Source organism: Diaphorina citri, unplaced genomic scaffold (assembly GCF_000475195.1).
Source record: "Diaphorina citri unplaced genomic scaffold, Diaci psyllid genome assembly version 1.1 scaffold424, whole genome shotgun sequence".
Lineage (NCBI taxonomy): Eukaryota > Metazoa > Arthropoda > Insecta > Hemiptera > Psyllidae > Diaphorina > Diaphorina citri.
The window spans coordinates 253,148-277,514 of record NW_007377859.1 but is presented as its reverse complement, the minus strand read 5'-3'; the positions used below and the strand labels follow the sequence as shown (position 1 = coordinate 277,514).

The 24,367-nt window shown below is 37.4% G+C and overlaps 1 protein-coding gene across 1 annotated transcript in view; it reads left to right on the top strand.

Moving 5' to 3' along the window:
• LOC103508691 (neural-cadherin-like) overlaps window positions 1-24,367 on the top strand; it is a 49,413-nt gene that overhangs the window by 8,265 nt on the left and 16,781 nt on the right. The window contains 9 exon segments of the mRNA XM_026823223.1: window positions 1,078-1,324; window positions 9,673-9,889; window positions 10,505-10,796; window positions 15,374-15,533; window positions 16,038-16,335; window positions 16,843-17,115; window positions 17,810-18,001; window positions 20,038-20,228; window positions 22,753-22,860. Of these exon segments, the coding sequence (XP_026679024.1) occupies window positions 1,078-1,324; window positions 9,673-9,889; window positions 10,505-10,796; window positions 15,374-15,533; window positions 16,038-16,335; window positions 16,843-17,115; window positions 17,810-18,001; window positions 20,038-20,228; window positions 22,753-22,860 (1,978 nt within the window).

The following is a 24,367-nucleotide window of genomic DNA, read 5'->3' as shown; positions in this document are numbered from 1 at the left end:
AGTTTAGTTCCTTCACTATTATTTGCTTATAATTTGTTTAATCCTTAAATCATAAAAAATTGGTGCTAGCTATTCTGAATGCCCGGATTTTTTAATGGGCCTCCCTGCTGGGTCGGAACAAATCGGGCTCACTTATTCCTTTTAGTCCATGGATCTGGATGGATTGATTAAAAAATTATAAGTTCGAATATAATATAAGAACTAAACTGAAAACCTAAAATGAAAATACATTACTAATTTATAGTTCTGATTCTCGGCAAAGGGAAACTAATGGGTTACATTCAAGTTCAGTGGTAGGGTATAATAACCGGACGGACGAGCCGCATCGAATTGTATCCTACCTGCGATTTTTGGCAGATTTAATTGCTGACTTCACACATAGATTTTGAAAAGCGCGCAAACTCCAAGTATATTTTTTATTTTACTTTCATGTAATGATTTAAAATCAAGACTGGAGCCCGTTCTCCCTTTATTCCCAATATAATGTCACCCATCCATTTATTGGCCTTTCTCGGCGTAGCTTAACATAGGTAACGCTAAAACCGGTCTTAAATGATCGGCTGAAGTGTTATCTAAAACTTTCTCGCTTTGAGTTCATAGGTCGTCGCGACAAATTTCGAGATCGGAGCTCATTTGTGTGAGAAAATGTGAAAAAAATCCCCCTTTTTTTGGATTTTTGGCTTTATGGTTTTCTGGACAAAATTTGCACCACCACTTTCGTGTTCCTGGTAAAAAGACCTTTAATTTGATATATAGGTCGACCAGGTTTGGATAAGTCCTTCTATGGGGACAGACCGACCGACCGACTGACAGACACCGAGGCGAATACAATAGTCCGTCCCTTATACCTTTTTATTACTATTGTAATTATAAAGGAAGGACGGACTAAAAATTAAAGTCATCTGATTGTGGGTTTCATTTAGCATAACAACCATTCAGAATATTTACATGTTCAACTGTGTCAATGTCTGCAATCAGCATTAAAATTCTACTGAAATATTCGTATGTTGTTGTCAGTAGAAATTTGTTTATAATATAACCTAATATTAACAAACATTTCTTCATCTTCTTCCACAGCCGGAGGTCGTTTCGAAGTGGATGAACGTTCTGGTGTGGTCAGAACCCGCGGCACTGACCCGTTCCAACTGGACCAGGAGTATGTTCTCTACGTGAAAGCTGAAGATCAGAATGGACGCAAAGACGAGAGGAAGTTCCAGTCGACTCCAGAAGAGCGCCTGTCCATCGTGGGAGGCAAACGGGCACCCCAGTTCTACATGCCGAGCTACGAGGCGGAGATACCCGAGAACCAGAAGAAAGACACAGAGTACGTATGGACGAGCCTTCTTTAGAAGTTGTAAAGCCCAGTGCACACGCTACGATATGTGTGCAGACTTAGTTTTCAACTTGGTCTCACAACCTTGTCTTTCAACAGTAGCTTGTTCCCCGATTGTATGGACCAGTGAAAATAACTAGTGTAGGCCAGCGTCTTGTAGACAAACGTACTCTACTTTATGTAAATTATAATTATTATTACTTTTACGCTTGTAACTTTAACTAGTCCATACAATCGTGGAACGGAGTACCGATCGTACTTGTGTACGGCATTACGGCAAGTTTGAGCAGACTTATTGAATAAAAACCTCCTATTCTTCCTACTAATTTATACATTCCTGAGGCTTAATAGTTTAGTAGTATGCATATTCATCAAGTATAAACCTCATACTAGAGTACCTTGTAGACGGTTAGTCAATACTTGGAGAAGGGCTGAAGGGCTAGGGGGAGGAATCATTTCCCCCATCAAACTTGTCTTAATTAATTAATTATTAAAACATTTTTTAATATCTATTTATTTCTGCTGGATCATTTTTACTGTGCAGTCTCTAGTGTACGCAAACCAAGCTCTTTCTCCATATTCTCAAGAATATTATCTATTGTGTTTATTAAACTGAGAGCACCTTAGGTTGTGGGTTCGAATCCCATCATAAAGAATTTGTCAATAATGTACTTAATTTTTTCTATTGAAGATTGGATTTATATTTTTGGAGATGGGCGTTATACGTCATTGTGCTATAAATTTTTGCCCTATGACAAAAAATGACAAATATTAATGTGAAGAGAAATTAATCACATTGTAATTAAAGAACCAGTCCAATCTTTAATAAGGTATTATGTCTTGTGTACACTTTTGTTTTTAATTTAATTTAGCACCAGCACTACTGTACTTTCTATTTCCTTTCTCACTTGTTTCCCGACCTCCCTATAGGGTAATCATATTAATTACAATAAGCTCCATATACTTATCAGTTATTTAGGTAGATGCTACTGTACTAGGTACATAGAGCTACGTAGATAGCTTAATGCTATCAAGAAAGGATTTTTTAAAGGGGTTTCACGTCACAAATGAATCATGTCTTGATCGACAAGAGCAGGATATCGAGATATTTTCTACCATAGATTATGCCGATCGCGAAATCCGCGAACATAATCGCGAAATCCGCGAACACAATCGCCAAATCCGCGAACAAAATCGCGAAATCCGCGAGTATACGAAGATATGTCAGTACGAATATACAGTACCTATACAAATGACATAATGTATACAAGTCAGCCCCATTATGTATTCAGGTGATGGGAAGAAAGACACAGAGTACGTATGGACGAGCCTTCTTTAGAAGTTGTAAAGCCCAGTGCACACGCTACGATATGTGTGCAGACTTAGTTCTCAACTTGGTCTCACAACCTTGTCTTTCAACAGTAGCTTGTTCCCCGATTGTATGGACCAGTGAAAATAACTAGCGTAGGCCAGCTTTTCTATTATTCTCAGGAGCAGTAGTTGTGTCGGTAGCGATCTAGCAAAGTTGACCGCTTTTTCCTATGAAGTTTTGACAACGGAATTCCATAGAGCCTAGTAATTACGTTTGGTGGTCAAATTTTTCCAGTAAATGGTCTCTCTTTCTTCTGGATAGTTAGATATTCTGTCGGATATGAGAATCATGGGAGGAAGATTTTTCATATGTAAATTTTACCTATTTATGTAAATTATAATTATTATTACTTTTACGCTTGTAACTTTAACTAGTCCATACAATCGTGGAACGGAGTACCGATCGTACTTGTGCTTGTGTACGGCATTACGGCAAGTTTGAGCAGACTTCATGTCTGAAACAGGACTACTTAATATTGAATAAAAACCTCCTATTCTTCCTACTAAATTATACATTCCTGAGGCTTAATAGTTTAGTAGTATGCATATTCATCAAGTATAAACCTCATACTAGAGTACCTTGTAGACGGTTAGTCAATACTTGTAGAGGGGCTGAAGGGCTAGGGGGAGGAATCATTTCCCCCATCAAACTTGTCTTAATTAATTAATTATTAAAACATTCTCAACTCTCTATAAAGTCATACTCGACTTTTTGAAAATGTTGAAATTTTCTTGTGAAAGTTTTGACGAAATATGTTCGTTATGAAGAACTTCACCTGCCTTGCTTTCTAATAATACGAACTTCTCTAGTTATAGCTATAGCATCGCGAGTGATAATTTCATTTCAAGTTCATGAGTGGAAGGAATTTGAAGGGCATAAAGACGAAGGGTTTGTTAGGTTAGACAGGAATATTCGGAGAAGGTTGACGACCTCTTATTGCCAGACTTGAAGCCATATTTCTAAAGATAAAGACTTGTTGAAAGTTCGCACGTAGCGCGTAAAATACGTGTGCAATGTTAGGCGTAATGCACACTATGTTTGAAAAAGACGTCTAGGAATAGAAGGTTGAAAGTTGAAACGTACACAATTACACAACACCTATTATCTTTTTCTCTCTGACTCTCCATCTTTACCTTCATCTAGTTTTCAAACTGGGTCTGAGTATCATCTTAGAGATGAAAACTTTCGTCTTTGACATGAGCAAGTCAAGAATTTAGGAATAGAGAGGCGAGGAAATGGACGGAAAGTATGAAGAAGGTAGTTGATGGGAAAGATAATATACAGTAAAAGATATCTGAGAGGCGAGGAAATGGACGGAAAGTATGAAGAAGGTAGTTGATGGGAAAGATAATATACAGTAAAAGATATCTATAGAAGGAAAGAAGGAGGTAATAGAAGGAAAGAAAGGAGGTTTAGGAAGTACGGAGTTGGAACAAGGTTCAAGAGGTATGGAGATAGGAAGGGAGTTAGGAAAGGATGGGAGGTAAAGGAGGGTAATAAACCACTCGACACAAGTTCGCCCAGACTTCTTGTGTGATAAATAAAACTTTGTTTTAATGTTGCGGTGGGTTGCCTCTGCTTCCATCTCTGATGAAGATGAGATGGAGGAGGTTTTGCTTTCGTCTCTGATGTTGATCAGAGAGAACATAATACGTACAGAAGACATCAGGAGAGAAGGACACAGAAAGTAGAGAGGGACATTAATGTTGCGGTGGGTTGCCTCTGCTTCCATCTCTGATGAAGATGAGATGGAGGAGGTTTTGCTTTCGTCTCTGATGTTGATCAGAGAGAACATAATACGTACAGAAGACATCAGGAGAGAAGGACACAGAAAGTAGAGAGGGACATTTCTTGAAAAAAATTCAGGTTTTTGCTTTCATCTCTGATGTTGATCAGAGAGGACATAATACGTACAGGAGACATCAGGAGAAAGTAGAGAGGGACATTTCTTGAAAAAAATTCAGGTACTCAATTACCCATGTATCTATTCATTTCTACGATATAAGTTAGTTTACCTTCAGTAAATTTCTTGAATAAACTTGTCCAGAAAATAGTTAAGCATAGGATTTGGTGTTTGTCAGTTACTAAATTCAGTAAGGGCAACCATTGTTGCTTAATCCCACCGAGTTTATTTCTTCTTCTACTCTTTCACCCAATTCCCCCTTATTGCTCCTTGTGATGTTCTCTTCTCTTCTCTTCTCTCTTCCTGCTATTCCTTCCATTTCTTCTTTCAAGTTCCCCCTAACTTCGGAATTCATTATTCTCATATCCGCGCAAAGTTCTTCGCTTTTTGTATAGAAAACTGCACATTAGTCCCGTCTAAATGGAACACGAGCTTTGCTTTTAGTTGGAATTTATTTGCTTATAACTTCACGTATAGACGGTTATGAATAGAGGAATAGCCCTACCTTATTGAACTGTATGTCACACGGTCCGTTGATCTTTGATAACATGTTGGTGCTTTTAGTTTGAAGTTGTATTTTTGGTTAAAGTTTAGTAAAAATGTAGATTTCCGTGGAAGTAGACAAAATGATAAATTTTATTTTTTACTTCGCTTGGAAGTTAGACAAGCTACCTATCAGAGACCTTAATTAGGAATAGCATAATCAAAGTCAGTCCAGATACTAAAGTTCACCGCGAGTTTATATCCATTAAACTCCATACTTCTTCCATTATTTATTAAATCTATCATATCCATTGAAATTTAAACTTCACTGGGGACTCTATAAGCGATGTTAGTTAACATCCAATTTTATGTCATAAAAATGTCTGCGACACTTTTACCCCCGTTCCGATACGAAGATATGTCAGTACGAATATACACTACCTATACAAATGACATAATGTATACAAGTCAGCCCCATTATGTATTCAGGTGATGGCTTGGAGAATTGCGCGATCTAGGTCAACATAAGAGCACCAAAATGTATCTAATGCAACATAAGAGCAACAAAATGTATCTAATGCAACAAAAAAAGATTAAAAGTCCTTTTACGGTAGTACAGGCTCATTTGCCTTAGGCTCTAATATCTACGATTTGGTTAACAATCACTGATAAAAATTAAAGTAAGAACTAATTGCGCGATCTAGGTCAACATAAGAGCACCAAAATGTATCTAATGCAACATAAGAGCAACAAAATGTATCTAATGCAACAAAAAAAATATTAAAAGTCCTTTTACGGTAGTACAGAGCCCTGAATATTTGGTTGGCTTTAGGCTCATTTGCCTTAGGCTCTAATATCTACGATTTGATTAACAATCACTGATAAAAATTAAAGTAAGAACAAGTACGTACTTGTAGTCTTGTATATTTTTCGTCGACGCTCATTAAGGAAGCATTTTCTTTTTCTCATAACTGGAGTAACGAGATTTTCAGTTTCACTCAAGTACATACAAGGTTTTATTCTATTAAAGTAAGAACAAGTACGTACTTGTAGTCTTGTATATTTTTCGTCGACGCTCATTAAGGAAGCATTTTCTTTTTCTCATAACTGGAGTAACGAGATTTTCAGATTCACTCAAGTACATACAAGGTTTTATTCTATTATCTATTCTATTCTATTTATCCTTTGTATACTTGCTTACAAGATTATTCTATTCCATTCTGTTTATCTTTAGTATATTTTACCTAAATGTTGGTGCTATCGACGTATCCTAATAAATATACATAGGCCTCATTAGAAGCAAAATATGTTTCCCGACCTCCCTATAGGGTAATCATATTAATTACAATAAGCTCCATATACTTATCAGTTATTTAGGTAGATGCTACTGTACTACATACAGCTACGTAGATACCTTAATGCTTCATCGTAAGCAAAATATGTTTCCCGACCTCCCTATAGGGTAATCATATTAATTACAATAAGCTCCATATACTTATCAGTTATTTAGGTAGATGCTAATGTACTACATAGAGCTACGTAGATACCTTAATGCTTCATCGTTAATAATGATGAGTCCCTTGATATGCATTTTGAAATTTGTATAGAAAACTGCACATTAGTCCCGTCTAAATGGAACACGAGCTTTGCTTTTAGTTGGAATTTATTTGCTTATAACTTCACGTAGACGGTTATGAATAGAGGAATAGCCCTACCTTATTGAACTGTATGTCACATGGTCCGTTGATCTTTGATAACATGTTGGTGCTTTCAGTTTGAAGTTGTATTTTTGGTTAAAGTCTAGTAAAAATGTAGATTTCCGTGGAAGTAGACAAAATGATAAATTTTATTTTTTACTTCGCTTGGAAGTTAGACAAGTTGGGTCCTACCTATCAGAGACCTTAGTTAGGAATAGCATAATCAAAGTCAGTCCAGATACTAAAGTTTACCGCGAGTTTATATCCATTAAACTTCACACTTCTTCCATTATTCATTAAATCTATCATATCCATTGAAATTTAAACTTCACTGGGGACTCTATGAGCGATGTTAGTTAACATCCAATTTTATGTCATAAAAATGTCTGCGACTTTTTTACCCCCGTTCCAATTTTCCAGTCTATCACAATAATTATGTGGTGGTGTTGTTTGGAAACATTTGCATATTGCGAATAAGAAAACGAACCCCCATCCCTTACAGCTAAGAGTTTGCCAAAGAAAAGGCCATTAACGTGAGACCTCACGTAGGTATTGATGATGAGAGAAAGAAGAAGAAGAAGAAGAAGAAGAAGGAGTTAGTTAAACTTCGGAAGACTAAGTATTTTCCTCCCACATTCTACACACAACTTTTAAATAAAAATTGCTTTTTCGTTCTTGGTATCAAGACGGCTCATTGTTTATTTTTCCGTCGATACTTGTAGGTTTAAACAGTAGTTGGACCGACAAGTTCTCTTCAAAACTCACGAGTCCGATCAATTAATGAATATCCATTTAATCTAGATTGAGTAAATTTGAGACAATTCGGTAAGCTTTTCCCATCATAGTAGATACCAAGGTCATTGCCTCTCAGAAAACAATGGGTGAGAAAGAAATTTCTGATTTGGATACCAATCCGTCTATGTATAGTGATCTGGAGATTGTATTGATATATCTGCTCCCAATATCATTGTGTAGCGTTTAATATCATAAGTAAATCCGATTTATTATTTGTGATCGCTTCAATATTTTACTCTTCTGTTGCTTCACCTGAACATCATTGATCTACAGTTACTTCTGTCATGGATCATGGACAAGCCTACATCCTCTGATCAATTTCAAATTTTATTCATATTAAAAAATTAAAGTCATCTGATTGTGGGTTTCATTTAGCATAACAACCATACAGAATATTTACATATTCAACTGTGTCAATGTCTGCAATCAGCATTAACATTCTACTGAAATATTCGTATGTTGTTGTCAGTAGAAATTTGTTTATAATATAACCTAATATTTCATTCTTAATTTGTAGGATAACAACAATGCCTACTATGAGTTTGTCATTACCGCTAAAGATAAGGGTGAGTGACCTGGCAGTCTGGGCTTAGAATAGAATAGATTATACCTTGTTTATCCTGCCCGAATAGGACTGAAAAGTCCCTTTATCCCAACAGTCTAAACAAGGTCTCGTGTATTTGATGAGTTAAAGAATAATACATGTAACAATTCAGTAAAAAGACCTTGCTTAACTTGAAAAAAAAAGTGCCTTAAGTGATTCGTGTAAGCTTAACCCGACTTTTGTTGTTCTTGTTGCTACACCACCACAACCAACAACAACAACACCAACAAACGTCTACGACTACCACGTCCATCAAACTATGTCAAGGCCAATAGGAGCAGCTTCTGTAGGGCTGCTCCATTGAGAAGTAGGGTCCAAGGTTGGTGAGTTTTGTTGGACTTTGAACTGTTTTCCAAATGGGGCTTGTATTTTTCGCCCCCCACCAACGATTTTTGATTGCTAAACTAACCTTTGATCTTGAATCTTTAGCTAAATTTGTGAAGTGTACTAATCATCTCTTTTCTTTGATTTTTGAAGTGTTCTTATACTTTTTACTAATCCAAATTTTTCTCTTTTCCAGTTATTTTTCGTCTCTTCACGTGATTATTTTGTTTTTTGATCTGGAAGATTTTTGGGTTCACGTCGATCATAGACCACCCAGCATTGAAATGGGAAGTATTTTGTCCCTTCTCTCCCATCTGACGAGAGACACACTACGGGATGGGCATGCTACGACACAGGCCCGTGAAATTTAATGTATTCATCATCAAATCTCAAGTCGTTCCAGAAATGGGTCGACTGTGAATGAAGCCTCTCCATCATGTTCTATCTTTGAACTTTTCTTCGTTTATTACAGAGTTTGAAACACCACCCAGCATTGAAATGGGAAGTATTTTGTCCCTTCTCTCCCATCTGACGAGAGACACACTACGGGATGGGCATGCTACGACACAGCCCCGTGAAATTTAATGTATTCATCATCAAATCTCAAGTCGTTCCAGAAATGGGTCGACTGTGAATAAAGCCTCTCCATCATGTTCTATCTTTGAACTTTTCTTCGTTTATTACAGAGTTTGAAATTTAATGTATTGAACTTGATTATTTCAGGTGAGCCCTCCATGACTGGCACTGCCACAGTTCGGATTTACACCAAGAACAAGAATGACGAGGAGCCCAAGTTTTCCCAACAAGTGTACACGCCCAATGTCGATGAGAATGCAGGACCCAACACTTTGGTAACCACTGTGGTCGCTTCAGACAAGGACGGAGATAACGTGAGGTAAGAAATGTCTTCTCTCTTCCTCGCCTCTCTCTCTCTCCCTCCCTCCCTCTCTTCAGCATTTTCTTTTTCTCATAACTGGAGTAACGAGATTTTCAGTTTCACTCAAGTACATACAAGGTTTTATTCTATTATCTATTCTATTCTATTCTATTTATCCTTAGTATACTTGCTTACAAGATTATTCTATTCCATTCTGTTTATCTTTAGTATGCTTGCTATGACATTACCGTTATAATCATTTCCCTATTTTCCCTCATTTGCAGCATCATTTCCGTGAAGGCCAAATCGTTCGCCGACCGCGAGATTCGCTACACACTCAAAGCTCAAGGCCAGGGGGCGGGGACATTCAATATTGGCCCCACCTCCGGGATTGTCAAGTTGGCGAAGGAGTTGGATTTTGAAGATCTGAGACAGCCCCATGTGTATTCATTGATTGTGACGGCCACGGAGGACTCTGGTGGATTTTCCACTTCGGTAGAGGTGAGTTGGGGGTATAGTGGAACAGTATAGAGGTTAGATATTATAGGCCGGGCCGTGTGGGGTTAACACAGGACTGAAATTAATATAGGATCAAGTTTTTTTTTTTACTTTTTTAAGATGTACCTTGGAACCGCTTTCGCACTACTTCAAGACACAGTCTTTCACATTCATGCCTATGCAGGAACGGAAAATTTCGATCAACACCTCCGGGCTGAGATTCAGTGCTCATGACCACTCGGTCACAGAAGTGGGCCTAGGCCGGACCTTACCAGCTTGAGGGGGGGATCCTCGCCCCCCCCCTAAATACAGCCCTGCTCCGAGTGTACATACTGTACATAGGTACTTAGTTCCATCATAGATGTAGAACACTCTCATCCTGTGCTACTTGTTTCAATCCCTAAATTGAATTTGTTTTCTTTAAGAAGGAGTCTAGATTCTAATCTAATGTTCCATTTACGAGTTTTTCACTACTACGTAGTACCTTGTGGAGCCGTTCCCAGGGGGGGTGTCCATATCCCATTTGGGAAGTCCGAAACAATCCTGAAAAAAAAAAAAATCATTTCAAAATTAAAGAAAATAATAATAATTTTCACAATTTCATTTTTCACCTTTCAGCTCACGATTCGTGTGACGGATGTGAACGACAACGCGCCCAAATTCGAGTTGCCCGACTATCAAGCTCACAACATAGACGAGGATATTACCACGGGCACTTCCATCCTCAAGGTGAAAGCCACGGATGCTGATTCGGGCACTAACGCTGAGATAGAGTACCACGTGTCGGACGATAACTTTGCTGTCGATTCCAACGGAGTGATCAACAATCATAAGACCTTGGATGCGGATAACAACAATGCCTACTATGAGTTTGTCATTACCGCTAAAGATAAGGGTGAGTGACCTGGCAGTCTGGGCTTAGAATAGAATAGAATAGATTATACCTTGTTTATCCTGCCCGAATAGGACTGAAAAGTCCCTTTATCCCAACAGTCTAAACAAGGTCTCGTGTATTTGATGAGTTAAAGAATAATACATGTATCTATCAGTAACAATTCAGTAAAAAGACCTTGCTTAACTTGAAAAAAAAAAGTGCCTTAAGTGATTCGTGTAAGCTTAACCCGACTTTTGTTGTTCTTGTTGCTACACCACCACAACCAACACCAACAACACCAACAAACGTCTACGACTACCACGTCCATCAAACTATGTCAAGGTTAATAGGAGCAGCTTCTTTAGGGCTGCTCCATTGAGAAGTAGGGTCCAAGGTTGGTGAGTTTTGTTGGATATCTTGTGCTTTAAATGCAAACATTGCTTTCCTCGTGTCGACCCACCACCCAGCAATTCGTCAGTAATTATTCTACTTATGTATGTTCTTTCAGGTCTAAATTTCAAAGAACATTTAGAAACTTCATTTTCACATGGAAAAGTATCTTATGACAATCTAACTTATGCAACTAAGAGAATGTGAAATGGATCTAAATTTTCTTTGAACTTTCATATATCTTTTGAGAACAGATGTCTTCTCTGATATTTGAAAAGAGTTTGGTTTATTGACACCATAACAGGGCATACTCGTAGATGTTAGATGTCCAATTATAAGGAATTGAATCACTAAATTAACTGGTTTCTCACCTACCAAATGATCTTTTGGTGTCCCAATGATTCTTTTGAATCGGATTCAACTTTGTTTAATATCTATTTATTTCTGCTGGATCATTTTTACTGTGCAGTCTCTAGTGTACGCAAACCAAGCTCTTTCTCCATATTCTCAAGAACATTATCTATTGTGTTTATTAAACTGAGAGCACCTCAGGTTGTGGGTTCGAATCCCATCATAAAGAATTCGTCAATAATGTACTTAATTTTCTCTATTGAAGATTGGATTTATATTTTTGGAGATGGGCGTTATACGTCATTGTGCTATAAATTTTTGCCCTATGACAAAAAATGACAAATATTAATGTGAAGAGAAATTAATCACATTCTAATTAAAGAACCAGTCCAATCTTTAATAAGGTATTATGACTTGTGTACACTTTTGTTTTTAATTTAATTTAGCACCAGCACTATTGTACTTTCTATTTCCTTTCTCACCTCAAAATAATATCTTGTTCTTTTCTATCTTTGCACTTGGCACTTTGACACTCGTTTCCTTTTTCTTGCACCACTGAAAAAATATGTGTAATATTTCGAACTTGGCCTTGCGATAAAACATACATTTTCTATATAAACGACACATATCCAAGTATTACGAGTATGTTGAAAATTTTCAATGATTTGCGTTATCCCCGCACCTTATCAATTTGCACCTCGCAACTTTCTCACTTCTAGTTTGGCACACAATCACTCACAAAATCTATTTTGAGAACCACTTCTTTTTTGAACTGATACATTTCAACTAATTCGACCTTTGGTTTTTGAACTGTTTTCCAAATGGGGCTTGTATTTTTCGCCCCCCACCAACGATTTTTGATTGCTAAACTAACCTTTGATCTTGAATCTTTTGCTAAATTTGTGAAGTGTACTAATTATCTCTTTTCTTTGATTTTTGAAGTGTTCTTATAATTTTTACTAATCCAAATTTTTCTCTTTTCCAGTTATTTTTCGTCCCTTCACGTGATTGTTTTGTTTTTTGATCTGGAAGATTTTTGGGTTCACGTCGATCATACGAGTATTTGCAATTTTTAAATCAGACATAACTCGTACTTCAACCATGTCACGGACTTTTTCTATTTTGAATATTTTTTTGTCGGCGTAATTTTCTAGATATGTCTTTTCAATATGAATGTCAAGACTTTTATATTGAAAAGGTTTTTTTTTTTTATTCGAACCCATCAATCTTGAAAATTTTTGTTTTTGTCGTTTTCCTTTCTCGTCGTAAAATATTTTCCAACACATCACATCCCTCCGACTTCTACAAAACAAAGACTCCGTACTTTTTTTGGTGCCATTTTGATTTTTCATCCCTGATATTCTTTTTTATTGGACATTGGTTTTGTTTGCATCTAACATAACATCACTATGTTTTTGAGTCCAAGTCTTTATAGCTCTCCGTATAAGTTGTGACATTTTTTCACGATGTGTTTGGGGCAGCGGCTGACAGCAACGTTTCGAGGTATTTTTCCGCGTCATCTGAGTGACGTCAATAATCTTCGTTGATTTTTAGTTTCTATTTTTACAAATTTAATGATATTTTTGGTTTTATTTTGTCCCCTTTTCCTTTGATGAGTTTTGATTTTTAAAACGTGGAACTTGCATAAGGTTGAGGTCCAGATTTTTGTGGGAGATGCTCAGAGGCTTTTTCTATGTATACAGGTGTAGCTAAATTTTTTTCCATTCTGAGGGAAAAAATCAATTCAAGCCTAGTCTAATCCAGTACATAACCACAACCTGATGACGTAATTTCAGCCCCAAAGAAGGATCACAAAAGTAAGATAGATTACTCTGGTAAAGTAAGGATCATGGGACCTCAACTTTATCTGCCTCCATGTATGATCAAAGAACGTTACAACCTGATGACGTAATTTCAGCCCCAAAGAAGGATCACAAAAGTAAGATAGATTACTCTGGTAAAGTAAGGATCATGGGACCTCAAATTTATCTGCCTCCATGTATGATCAAAGAACATCTTCAAGTTTTAATTTTGTTGTTTTTTAATATTTTGTAGACATTTTCGCCTTTTTATTTTGTTTTTCAGGAGTTCACCCAGCATGCTATACCATTCTGCTTTGCATGACCAACTTGTTTATTTCAAAGCTTGAATCGTTTGATATATTTTTTGTTATCATTTTGTTTTCTGTGTGCATTATTCTCTTTTTCACATCCATGATTCATCTCTCAAATATTCTGTTTTGTTTTCTAGGGCTGCTTCTCAGTAAGTAAACAAGTGAATTCATTTTGAATGTATTTACTAAACTATCCGTGACTTACCTGTTTGTTCTTTTATTTCCTGATAAAAGTACAAATTGAGTTACATAATATAAATTAGTTTTGTGTACTTACAAAATGGTATCTTCCCGTCAGTAATAAAACCCCTATTCATTTCCTCTTCACGTATTCGTATGTATTTTAACGAATTTCCAAAAAATAAAACATATAATTTATGGGTAATTAATTGCCTCAAAGGTTACTTGGTTCGATTTTTTCCTATAGACTTATCTCCGAACTTTTGTGTATTGTGTATCCTCCCTAATAAAAAATAAGTCATGGCTTTTACAATGCTTATCCAAACGGAAATTTTATAGTTTTTGCTTCGTACTAAATCAGGCAGTCCCCAATGTAACATATTAAATTTTGTGTTTACCTAATGTATAGATGTACCATTCTCCCTAATAAAAAATAAGTCATGGCTTTTACAATGCTTATCCAAACGGAAATTTTATAGTTTTTGCTTCGTACTAAATCAGGCAGTCTCCAATGTAGCATATTAAATTTTGTGTTTACCTAATGTATAGATGTACCATTATCTAATCTAATGCTAGGTTCAAAATAATAATTAATAATTTATGTTGAAATCCTGGTAACCTCTGTCATGAAGGATACGTAAAAATGTTTTGAGAGATGGACTTGTGTTTTTTATTCTGCCATCAAATGCATGATTAATATTTTTTTTTCCTTTTTTTTTAACATTGGTGTTTATTTCGGCAACGGCTTTATTGAATAGATACTTATTTTCCCCCCTCCTGAATATAGAAACTGTGAAAACCGTATTATTAACAAGACGGTACCCTAAAATATAAAAACACTATAACTAACTTGAAACTTTTTCAGGAAAGTTCTGCATTAGGGTTCAAGAATACCAAAGTTTACTACTGTTAGAAGAGTTGAAAATATTTCTTATTTTTAAATCATTATTTATTTTATGGACGATAGGAGGTATACGTATATATGTAGGTACCCACCAAAATAAATACCAATGTTATAACTTTAGATTGAATTAGCACTAGATTTTTTTTCTTTTATAATTTTAACCATACCGATATGTCCGTCCTGATTGTATTTTTTGTTTCATTTTGGTTTCACTTTTCTTACTCGTCACGTCGAATACTTAGCGTGAAAGGTACCGACTCAGAGTTCGAGCCTCGGATAAGGGAGCCCCGCCCTTATACGCAGACGTGGATGTCGAATTAGACGTAGTGGATCGAAACAACAAGCCGCCCCTCTGGGACAATGCTATCTATGGCCCCATACACATACGAGAAAATGTTACCGTCAGCACTGTTGTCACTTCGGTCAAAGCGAGGTTTGTACTATGCCAGACTCTGGTGCCAATATATCCTTGCTCCTTATCCTTCCTACCAGCACTACTTCCTCTCCTTTACATCTAGGTACAGCTGGACGCAGGAGTTTACTTGGGCCGACATTAAGGTCAATCATCCGCTTGACTATGAGACAATCAAGGAGTACAATTTGACCATTCGAGTCGAGGTAAGTTCACTTTCCTCCATAGCATTGTGATTAAGAGCTTTATCGTTAGCTTAGAAGTGACTGGCACTGCCACAGTTCGGATTTACACCAAGAACAAGAATGACGAGGAGCCCAAGTTTTCCCAACAAGTGTACACGCCCAATGTGGATGAGAATGCAGGACCCAACACTTTGGTAACCACTGTGGTCGCTTCAGACAAGGACGGAGATAACGTAAGGTAAGAAATGTCTTCTCTCTTTCTCTTCCTCGCCTCTCTCTCTCTCCCTCTCTACCTCCCTCCCTCCCTCTCTACCTCCCCCTCTCCGTCCCTTTCCTAATTCTACCAATATCCGATGATCAAGAAAGGATTTTTTAAAGGGGTTTCACGTCACAAATGAATCATGTCTTGATCGACAAGAGCAGGATATCGAGATATTTTCTACCGTATATTATGCCGATCTAATTCGGAAGAGCTATTTTAGACTGCGAGAGTAGTCTATTCAGTCTCATTCTGGCAGTATAAAAAGGATATATTCTATACCACCATTAACAATGTAAGTATATTTCTACTAGATATCAAGATTTACAATCATTCCCTCTTCCCGCTATTTCAGGTTTGGGTTCGTGGGAGGTAGTACGAGTTCGGGGCAGTTCGTCATCGAAGACATCACGCATTAACAATGTAAGTATATTTCTACTAGATATCAAGATTTACAATCATTCCCTCTTCCCGCTATTTCAGGTTTGGGTTCGTGGGAGGCAGTACGAGTTCGGGGCAGTTCGTCATCGAAGACATCACTGGTGTGATTCGGCTCAACTCGAAGTCCATCTCTCTAGACCGGGACAAGTACGAGCTTAACGTGACGGCTGTAGACGATGGAGCTTGCTGTGCTAACGGAGACCAGAGTGTGCATACCGCCACGGCCGTGGTGGTTGTATTCATAACGGATGTGAACGATAATAAGCCCGTGTTCCGCGAGTGCTCGACATATTATCCGAAGGTGGAGGAGGGAGCGCCTAATGGTAGTCCGGTCATCAAGGTGAGACGGTATTTTAGAGGTCTACACTTCGTAGATTCGTATAAGCTTAACCCATCCTTTAGGGCTGTTGGCCCCTACACCTAAGCCTCGGAGTTTTGTAGAATACAGGTGGACAGTTCAAATGAACGAATTTGCATTAGTATAATTATCACGACAAAACTGGAAAGGCTCAGTCGAAATTTGGCAAAAATAATCAACACGTGAACGAGAATGTCACATTACGGGTAGAAGATTTCAATATTTCATAATTACATACATCCTTACATCCACTTTATTTACTGAATTGAACTTGATTTACTCAATCCTTGACTGGATCAATCTTAATGAAAGGCTCAGTCGAAATTTGGCAAAAATAATCAACACGTGAACGAGAATGTCACATTACGGGTAGAAGATTTCAATATTTCATAATTAGATACATCCTTACATCCACTTTATTTACTGAATTGAACTTGATTTACTCAATCCTTGACTGGATCAATCTTAATCCTTTCTTCCCCCTTACAGGTTCACGCCACTGATGAAGACAAAGGTGTCAACGGCCAGGTGAAATATTCCATAGTCCAGCAACCTAACCAGAAGGGAGCCAAGTTCACCGTGGATGAAGAAACAGGCGAAGTGGTCACAAACAAGGTGTTCGATAGAGAGGGAGACGATGGGAAGTTCGTGTCGGTCACTATTAAAGCTACTGATCAGGGAGAACCCTCACTGGAGGGCGTGTGCTCCTTCACTGTAGAGATAACGGACGTGAATGATAATCCGCCACTGTTTGACAGACAGGTAAAGTTAGAGTCTTGAGTGGAAGGTAACCAACACACTGTAGAGATAACGGACGTGAATGATAATCCGCCACTGTTTGACAGACAGGTAAAGTTAGAGTCTTGAGTGGAAGGTAACCAACAGAGGCTTCTAAGATAGTGCGCTTACCTTGTAAGGGTAATGTTACACCAAGCGCGCATCGTTTGTAATCATTTTCTCACAAACATTGGCTTGCAAACAGCGTTCGTGTGTGCGCGGAGTTGATCCGGCTGCTGTCGGTTTTTCAGGTAATGTTACACCAAGCGCGCGTTGTTTGCAAACGTTCACAAACGTTTGCAAATGTGCGCTTGGTGTAACATTACCCTAAACGGTCGCGGATTCTATCCCCCCGGGCGAACTTTATCCTAGACAGTTCATGGTCGTTTTCCGAAGAGATTTCTTTCTCCTATCCTGTCCTCCTTTTCTCTTCCAGTTCGTAACGATAAGACTTCCGTTTTTTGCTGTTTATTTCCCTCCATCAATCCTCTTAACCACTTGTGCGAGTTTAATGCCTTGGGTATTTTCTAACTGTTAACTCTAAGAGTTGAGGACTATTTTTTTAGGTTAAATTAAAGGATTAAAATGCATGAGTTAGTAGTCAGTTAGGATTGAACTATTTTTATTTAGCGTCCATTTCATATGATTCTCACGCTTTCCTTGTTCTTCCCTCCGGCAGAAATACGTGGAAAATGTCAAGCAAGACGCCAGCATTGGCACGAACATCCTCCGCGTATCTGCTTCTGATGAGGATGCTGACAACAATGGTGCCATAGTGTACACGCTGAGTGCACCCTATAACCAGATGGACCTGGAGTACTTCGAAATACAGCCAGAGTCCGGCTGGATTGTACTCAAGAAACCACTGGACGTAAGTTTTCTTTTGATTCTTTTGTGGAGGAAATTCGGTTTGTGGGTTTAGGTTGGTTTTGGTTCACCAATGGCCTGGACCTCAATCAATGTTTAATGTCGGTTTATAACTTTTGCATTGGGCAATCTGATTGACTAAAAAGCGAAACCACTGGACGTAAGTTTTCTTTTGATTCTTTTGTGGAGGAAATTCGGTTTGTGGGTTTAGGTTGGTTTTGGTTCACCAATGGCCGGGACCTCAATCAATGTTTAATGTCGGTTTATAACTTTTGAATTGGGCAATCTGATTGACTAAAAAGTTTGAAATCAACCAATCAGATTGCTTAATCAAAGAGTATAATAACTTGAACTCAGTTTAAACTCTGATAGTGGTCCCGGGCATAAGGAGTACCGATTTTTTTGTACCTTGTACAGAACCTCTGAGAGATTTACTGTTGGGAAATGTTAGATACTGATTTGGGAATATGGGCATATTCAATGTTGGGATAAAATTTGTTCTGTGTTGGTTTTTGTGGGTGAAATTGGGCTCGGTTTTCATTATCGTTATTGGATTTTTTCTCTTCTCTTCTCTTCTCTCTTCCTGCTGTTCCTTCCATTTCTTCTTTCAAGTTCCCCCTAACTTCGGAATTCATTATTCTCATATCCGCGCAAAGTTCTTCGCTCGACTTTCAATTCCGAGTATGCTGAATATTTCAGTTTCTTCCCCCGTGCTAAATACGAAGATACAGTTTTGTCTTATCAACAAGTTATTGTACGTCTTTCTACAATATTTCACTTTCTGCACTAACGCGGAAACAACAACTAATTCGTCAGACATTTCCGTTATCAGAATACTCGTATACAAGATATTACTTATGTCTTTCCTTGAATTTGAGGGCAAAGTCATTAAAATAGAGAACATTTAAGTCTAGATTCTAGGAACTAGGAAAATTCAAGTCCTTAGTGAAATAAGTATCTTAAAAGCAAAAGAATTTCATGAAGTAGGTACTGATCAATTCCAGGAACTTTTACTTCTAACAATTACCAACGCAAGGATGAAGCGTTGGAATTTTTATAGCTTTTTTGTTCATTATCTATGATCTCCTTCCACATTAGTTAGATTTATTTGTCAAATTTACATTAATTCAGTTCCTATATTATTCCCTTTTTCTTTTCTCCTATCTCGCTCGCTTTTTCTACAGGAGAAAAACTTTACAATTTTCTTCTCTTGATACAATTAGAGCTCTTGAAATTCACTTTACTTGGGGGGAAAAAACTTCATGATGATTTGAATATTTTTTTCTATGCAGTTAAGTTCGTTTTTTCATTTCATTTAAAGTTATTATTCTTTGTAAATATAATTTTCTGTGAGACGAAAAAACCCAACTGCATTAAAAATATTTGAAGCACTTTTTACCTCTCAATTTTGATATTTTGTTTTGAGAGATTTTGGCATCGTTAGTATAGGAGAAATGCATTCAGTTTGATATTTATTTTTACGGGATTATTTTTTAGCAGTTTCTACATTATATTAAATAAAGCACATGCTGCACAACTTTTGTGACGTCTCGTAAGAATTGTGTTCTTGACATTTGAAAATTTTCAATGGTGGAAAAGTTTCAAATCTCATCAACTCATCATCAGTCAAGAGCAGAGAATTCAGAAACTTTTTTCACCTAATTGAATGCGGTGAAATGGATTTGTGATTTCTGAGATATAAGATTGAGGAGACAGTTTAATGATTTGTCATTTCTCCCATGCTAAACAGTCATTTTGCTAATACAATTTTGTAGAATATTATCTAACATGTCAAAGTTTTGCATTTTGTGACACTGTTTTGTACGGCTCTCTCATTTATCACCATGGATATTTTTGTATTTTCCCATACCCCAATATTATTTGATGCATACACGATTTTTCCTTTTATGCATCATGAATTTTTCTCGCCCAACACGTTTAACCTGACGAATATTTTTTTGTTTTACTTTTTGCGCCCTCCTTTGCGCGCAAATCGTTTGATTTTTACTTTGGCGATGATGCTGTTGATATGGAGAGCAGCGCGAGACTTATAAGCTCGAAGTTCATGCCGAAGACAAAGGCTTTCCACCACTTGCCCGCTCCGTGGAAGTTCAGATTGACGTGGTGGATCGCGCCAATAACCCGCCTGTGTGGGACCATACTGCCTATGGTCCTGTCTCCGTTAAGGAAAATGTTAACGTGGGGGCCAAGGTGGTTTCTGTAAAGGCCAGGTCTGTGCACTCCTGAGATGGGTATACCTTAGATATATCCTCCGCCTCAAACCTGTTAAAACTGTTTGCACACTTTCTGTAAAGGCCAGGTCTGTGCACTCCTGAGATGGGTATACCTTAGATATATCCTCCGCCTCAAACCTGTTAAAACTGTTTGCACACTACGCACGCAATTTTGTTTCGTTCCATTATTTTTTGGTGATTTTAATTTGTTTTCATTTTTTCTCTCTTTATGTTTGCATGTTTTTTTTGTGTTATTCGAAGTCATCTGGCTCGGGAAGGAAGGGGTGGGACAGAGTTAAGTTGTGGCTTTTGAAAATAAAGTTCGTATGGGAATTGAAATGGGTTGGTTTTCTGTAAGTGACAGATTAAATTCAGAATTTATCTTCCTCCTATAATGTCTGTTTTTTTTTTTTTTTTTTTTTTTTTTTGTGCTATTCGAAGTTATCTGGCTCGGGAAGGAAGGGGTGGGACGGAGTTAAGTTGTGGCTTTTGAAAATAAAGTTCGTATGGGAATTGAAATGGTTTGGTTTTCTGTAAGTGACAGATTAAATTCAGAATTTATCTTCCTCCTATAGAAAGTCCATCACTTTTCCGATGGTGAAGCTATGCACTAGAAATGTTTGACCGTATGTGGTCCTATTTAGAGCAAAGGGGGTAAGACCGATAGGAGTGGACTAACTCTAAGTGAACATCGAAACTTTTGAGTTAAAATGGACTCATTCCAACGATTTTACTGTACATATGATAAAGTGTATTCTGGTTTAGTTGTGTTCAATAATCTCCACTACTAGGTACTAGTGATTACATTTCTGTTTTTATTTATTTTGCACGGTTTGTGTTTTACTAATTTTATGTTATTTTCTCTTTCTTTATTCTCTCTAATCCTTTTCTATGTTTTCCTGAATCCTTTCTTTTCCAAATTTTGTTGATTTTATTTTTAAGTTCTTGTTTGTATTTTACTAGGATGTGGGAAAGTAGGGTAAGAATCAGTGTTAGGAATTAATTACCTACTGGGGATGTAGGTGACTTGGACAAAGTTTGCATGACAGTAAATTATTTAGTTGTTTTACATTATTATTTCGATTTACTCATTTATAATTTCGTACTATTCATGATAGTAGGCATGGCTATTATTTTGCTTATACTGCACATCCAGTTTTAGCCTTTTAAGGGAACCAAATATGTATTCGCGCATTTATATCGAAGTCAGAGGTTTTGGGAACAGCAGAGGGCTTTTTTTAGGACCTAAAGGGTGTGCTTTGATTCTGACTGTTTTGAGTCCCTGTCGTATCTCTACATGAACCAGTTTTTTTCTAGGCTAATGTTTTAATCTAATTGTTTTACCTAACTGCTTACTAAACTCACGATGGAAAGGTAACTATGCGTGATCCTCAGCACTTGCAGAGTGGTGATGGGAAGCACTTTCATCCCATATTGATATTATTGAAAGTTTTGATATAGAGCTTTCATCTAACTAATCATATCAAGAAAGTGTGTTCAAATCTCACTTGAAAAAGGGATACCAAATGAGTAGGGTGAGCTTTGGAACAGAACACTTTTCATTCTTTAGAAAGCTCGCCCTTGCAAATATGAGTATTATAAGCTAAAAGGCTAAAACTAATTATAGAGCTCTAGTTAAATGTACCTTTGGAAAGAGTTTGAGGAGCTATGGACTACTGGCCTAAATTGATTCAGTGAAAATATTCAATACCAAACTTATAGACTGAAAATATAGAGTCCAGTTAGAAGAGATAAAGGATTCTAGGGTTTTAGTCAAATGAGTAGGGTGAGCTTTGGAACAGAACACTTTTCATTCTTTAGAAAGCTCGCCCTTGCAAATATGAGTATTATAAGCTAAAAGGTTAAAACTAATTATAGAGCTCTAGCTAAATGTACCTTTGGAAAGAGTTTGAGGAGCTATGGACTACTACTGGCCTAAATTGATTCAGTGAAAATATTCAATACAAAACTTATAGACTGAAAATATAGAGTCCAGTTAGAAGAGGAAGAGATAAAGTATTCTAGGGTTTTAGACGTTTTCCGAGAAAAAGGAAATTTGTGTAACGTTTCGGCTGTTAACTTTTGTATCAGGACTTGTCCTCAACGAGGACCCGTCTTTCCAGGACCTACCAGTCAATCTTTTTTTATTTTACTTTTTCATACTTACAAGAAATACAAGATTTCGAAGAAGCAGTGAGTGTTCGGCTACTGTATCCTCCATCCTGCCGCACGTTAGACTCCTAATCCGCTGGGATGAAGTATTTTTCTTTCAGCAGTCTCAGCTCATCCGAGATTTCAATCTTAAGTGTAGCAAAGTTCTATCATACCCCAGATTTGGCTTATTTTCTCAAGAGATGGCTCAAAAACATATACTGTGGATGTCGTAAAATATTTACAACTGAAAAAAGTCCGAATAATTGATTGCCATCCAAGACCTATTGTCATCTAAGACACAGGGGTTTTAGTCCTACCAAAGCCATTCACTAATCCAGCCTTTGGTTTCCCCAACCCCCATTTGCAGCTCCGGTATAGAGAACAACCCCACCGTGTTCTATCGACTCATGCCCGGGTCCACGGCTCAGACCAACAAGTTCCACACGTTCTATCTACAGCAGCGAGCGGATAACGGGTTTACTTGGACTCTTTCTTGGGAAAAAATATAAATATGAAAAATAAACTATCTTTAAAAATAAAAACTGCAGTTTTTGTACAAACATGCACATACATATGTATCTGCAAAGTTCAAGTCTGAAGAAACCGAGAGCAAAGTGAGAACGTGGGAGGATGGGAATGGAGAAGACCCAGCTGGGGAATAAGAGCAAGATATTTAAATTCTAAGCAAGTAAAACAACTATACTGATAAATCACTACCCTAAATTTCAGCTTCCCATCTTTAGCCGTTCAAAAAATATTCAGGGGTCCCCGGACTTTTGAAACACTCTGTACTGTGGATGTCGTGAAATATTTACAACTGAAAAAAGTCCGAACAATTGATTGCCATCCAAGACCTATTGTCATCTAAGACACAAAAGTTCAGTTCCAAGGCCAAATTGAGGGGCTGTTCAGGTCTATCTTCAACTTAAAAATTTATCAGCCTCACGAACTCATTCATACTAATCATACTATTGATAGATTTCAAGGGCTAGATGCTTTTGAATGTAGAAACACACAACCATAACAGTACGTCACGTGAACTCATGGAGAGTCAGAAAGATGTAGTACAAAGTTTTTCCATAATATTGTAGGTGATCTCGTTCAGGACAGCCACACTATTATCACGTCGCGTTGCGTGAGCCCATGAGTAAGTGTAACCCATCTATGACATAATATGTTGCTGTACTGAAAGACTGAAATATGTATTCAATATCAAGATATAAAACAAATAGCTAATAAAGATACTATCAGTTTTGTTCCTAATAATATCACAATATCACCTACGATTTATGATTTATCACACAATATCACCTATGATTTAGATGTAGAATGTAATTTAAACACTTATCGCTACTAAGTGTATTCAGAACACGAAACACTTCAAGCACGATATCGAAAACATTCTCCAGATCGGTCTTGAAGGTGACTACTAAACCGGAGCTTGAAGGTTCGATGTCAAATTGTTTGAGACAACCAGAAACCAATATTCCAAGGTAGAGGGTGTGCAGGTCTTGACGACTTCACACTGTGGATAGGGGATTGAGACTTCAACCTGTATAAGGTGTGTTCCATTAGTGACCGAACGAAAGGGGTTCCCAGTTTCAACGCGATGATTTTGTATTAATTTGGTCTGTTTAGTCTGTTCCTCATTATTGCGGTAAATCTTAACAAACCATATCTGGGCTCCTTCCATGACAAAGTTAAAATTAAACATGCAGATACATATGTATCTGCAAAGTTCAAGTCTGAAGAAACCGAGAGCAAAGTGAGAACGTGGGAGGATGGGAATGGAGAAGATCCAGCTGGGGAATAAGAGCAAGATATTTAAATTCTAAGCAAGTAAAACAACTATACACAAACCTACAGAATATCATAATGTACTAGGATACGGGTAGGAATGAAAAAACTTGAGTGAAAGATAGCAGCCTCCTTTCTTATGTTCAGAGAATTTAAATCCTCTTCTTCCTGGTCCTCCTCCTCTT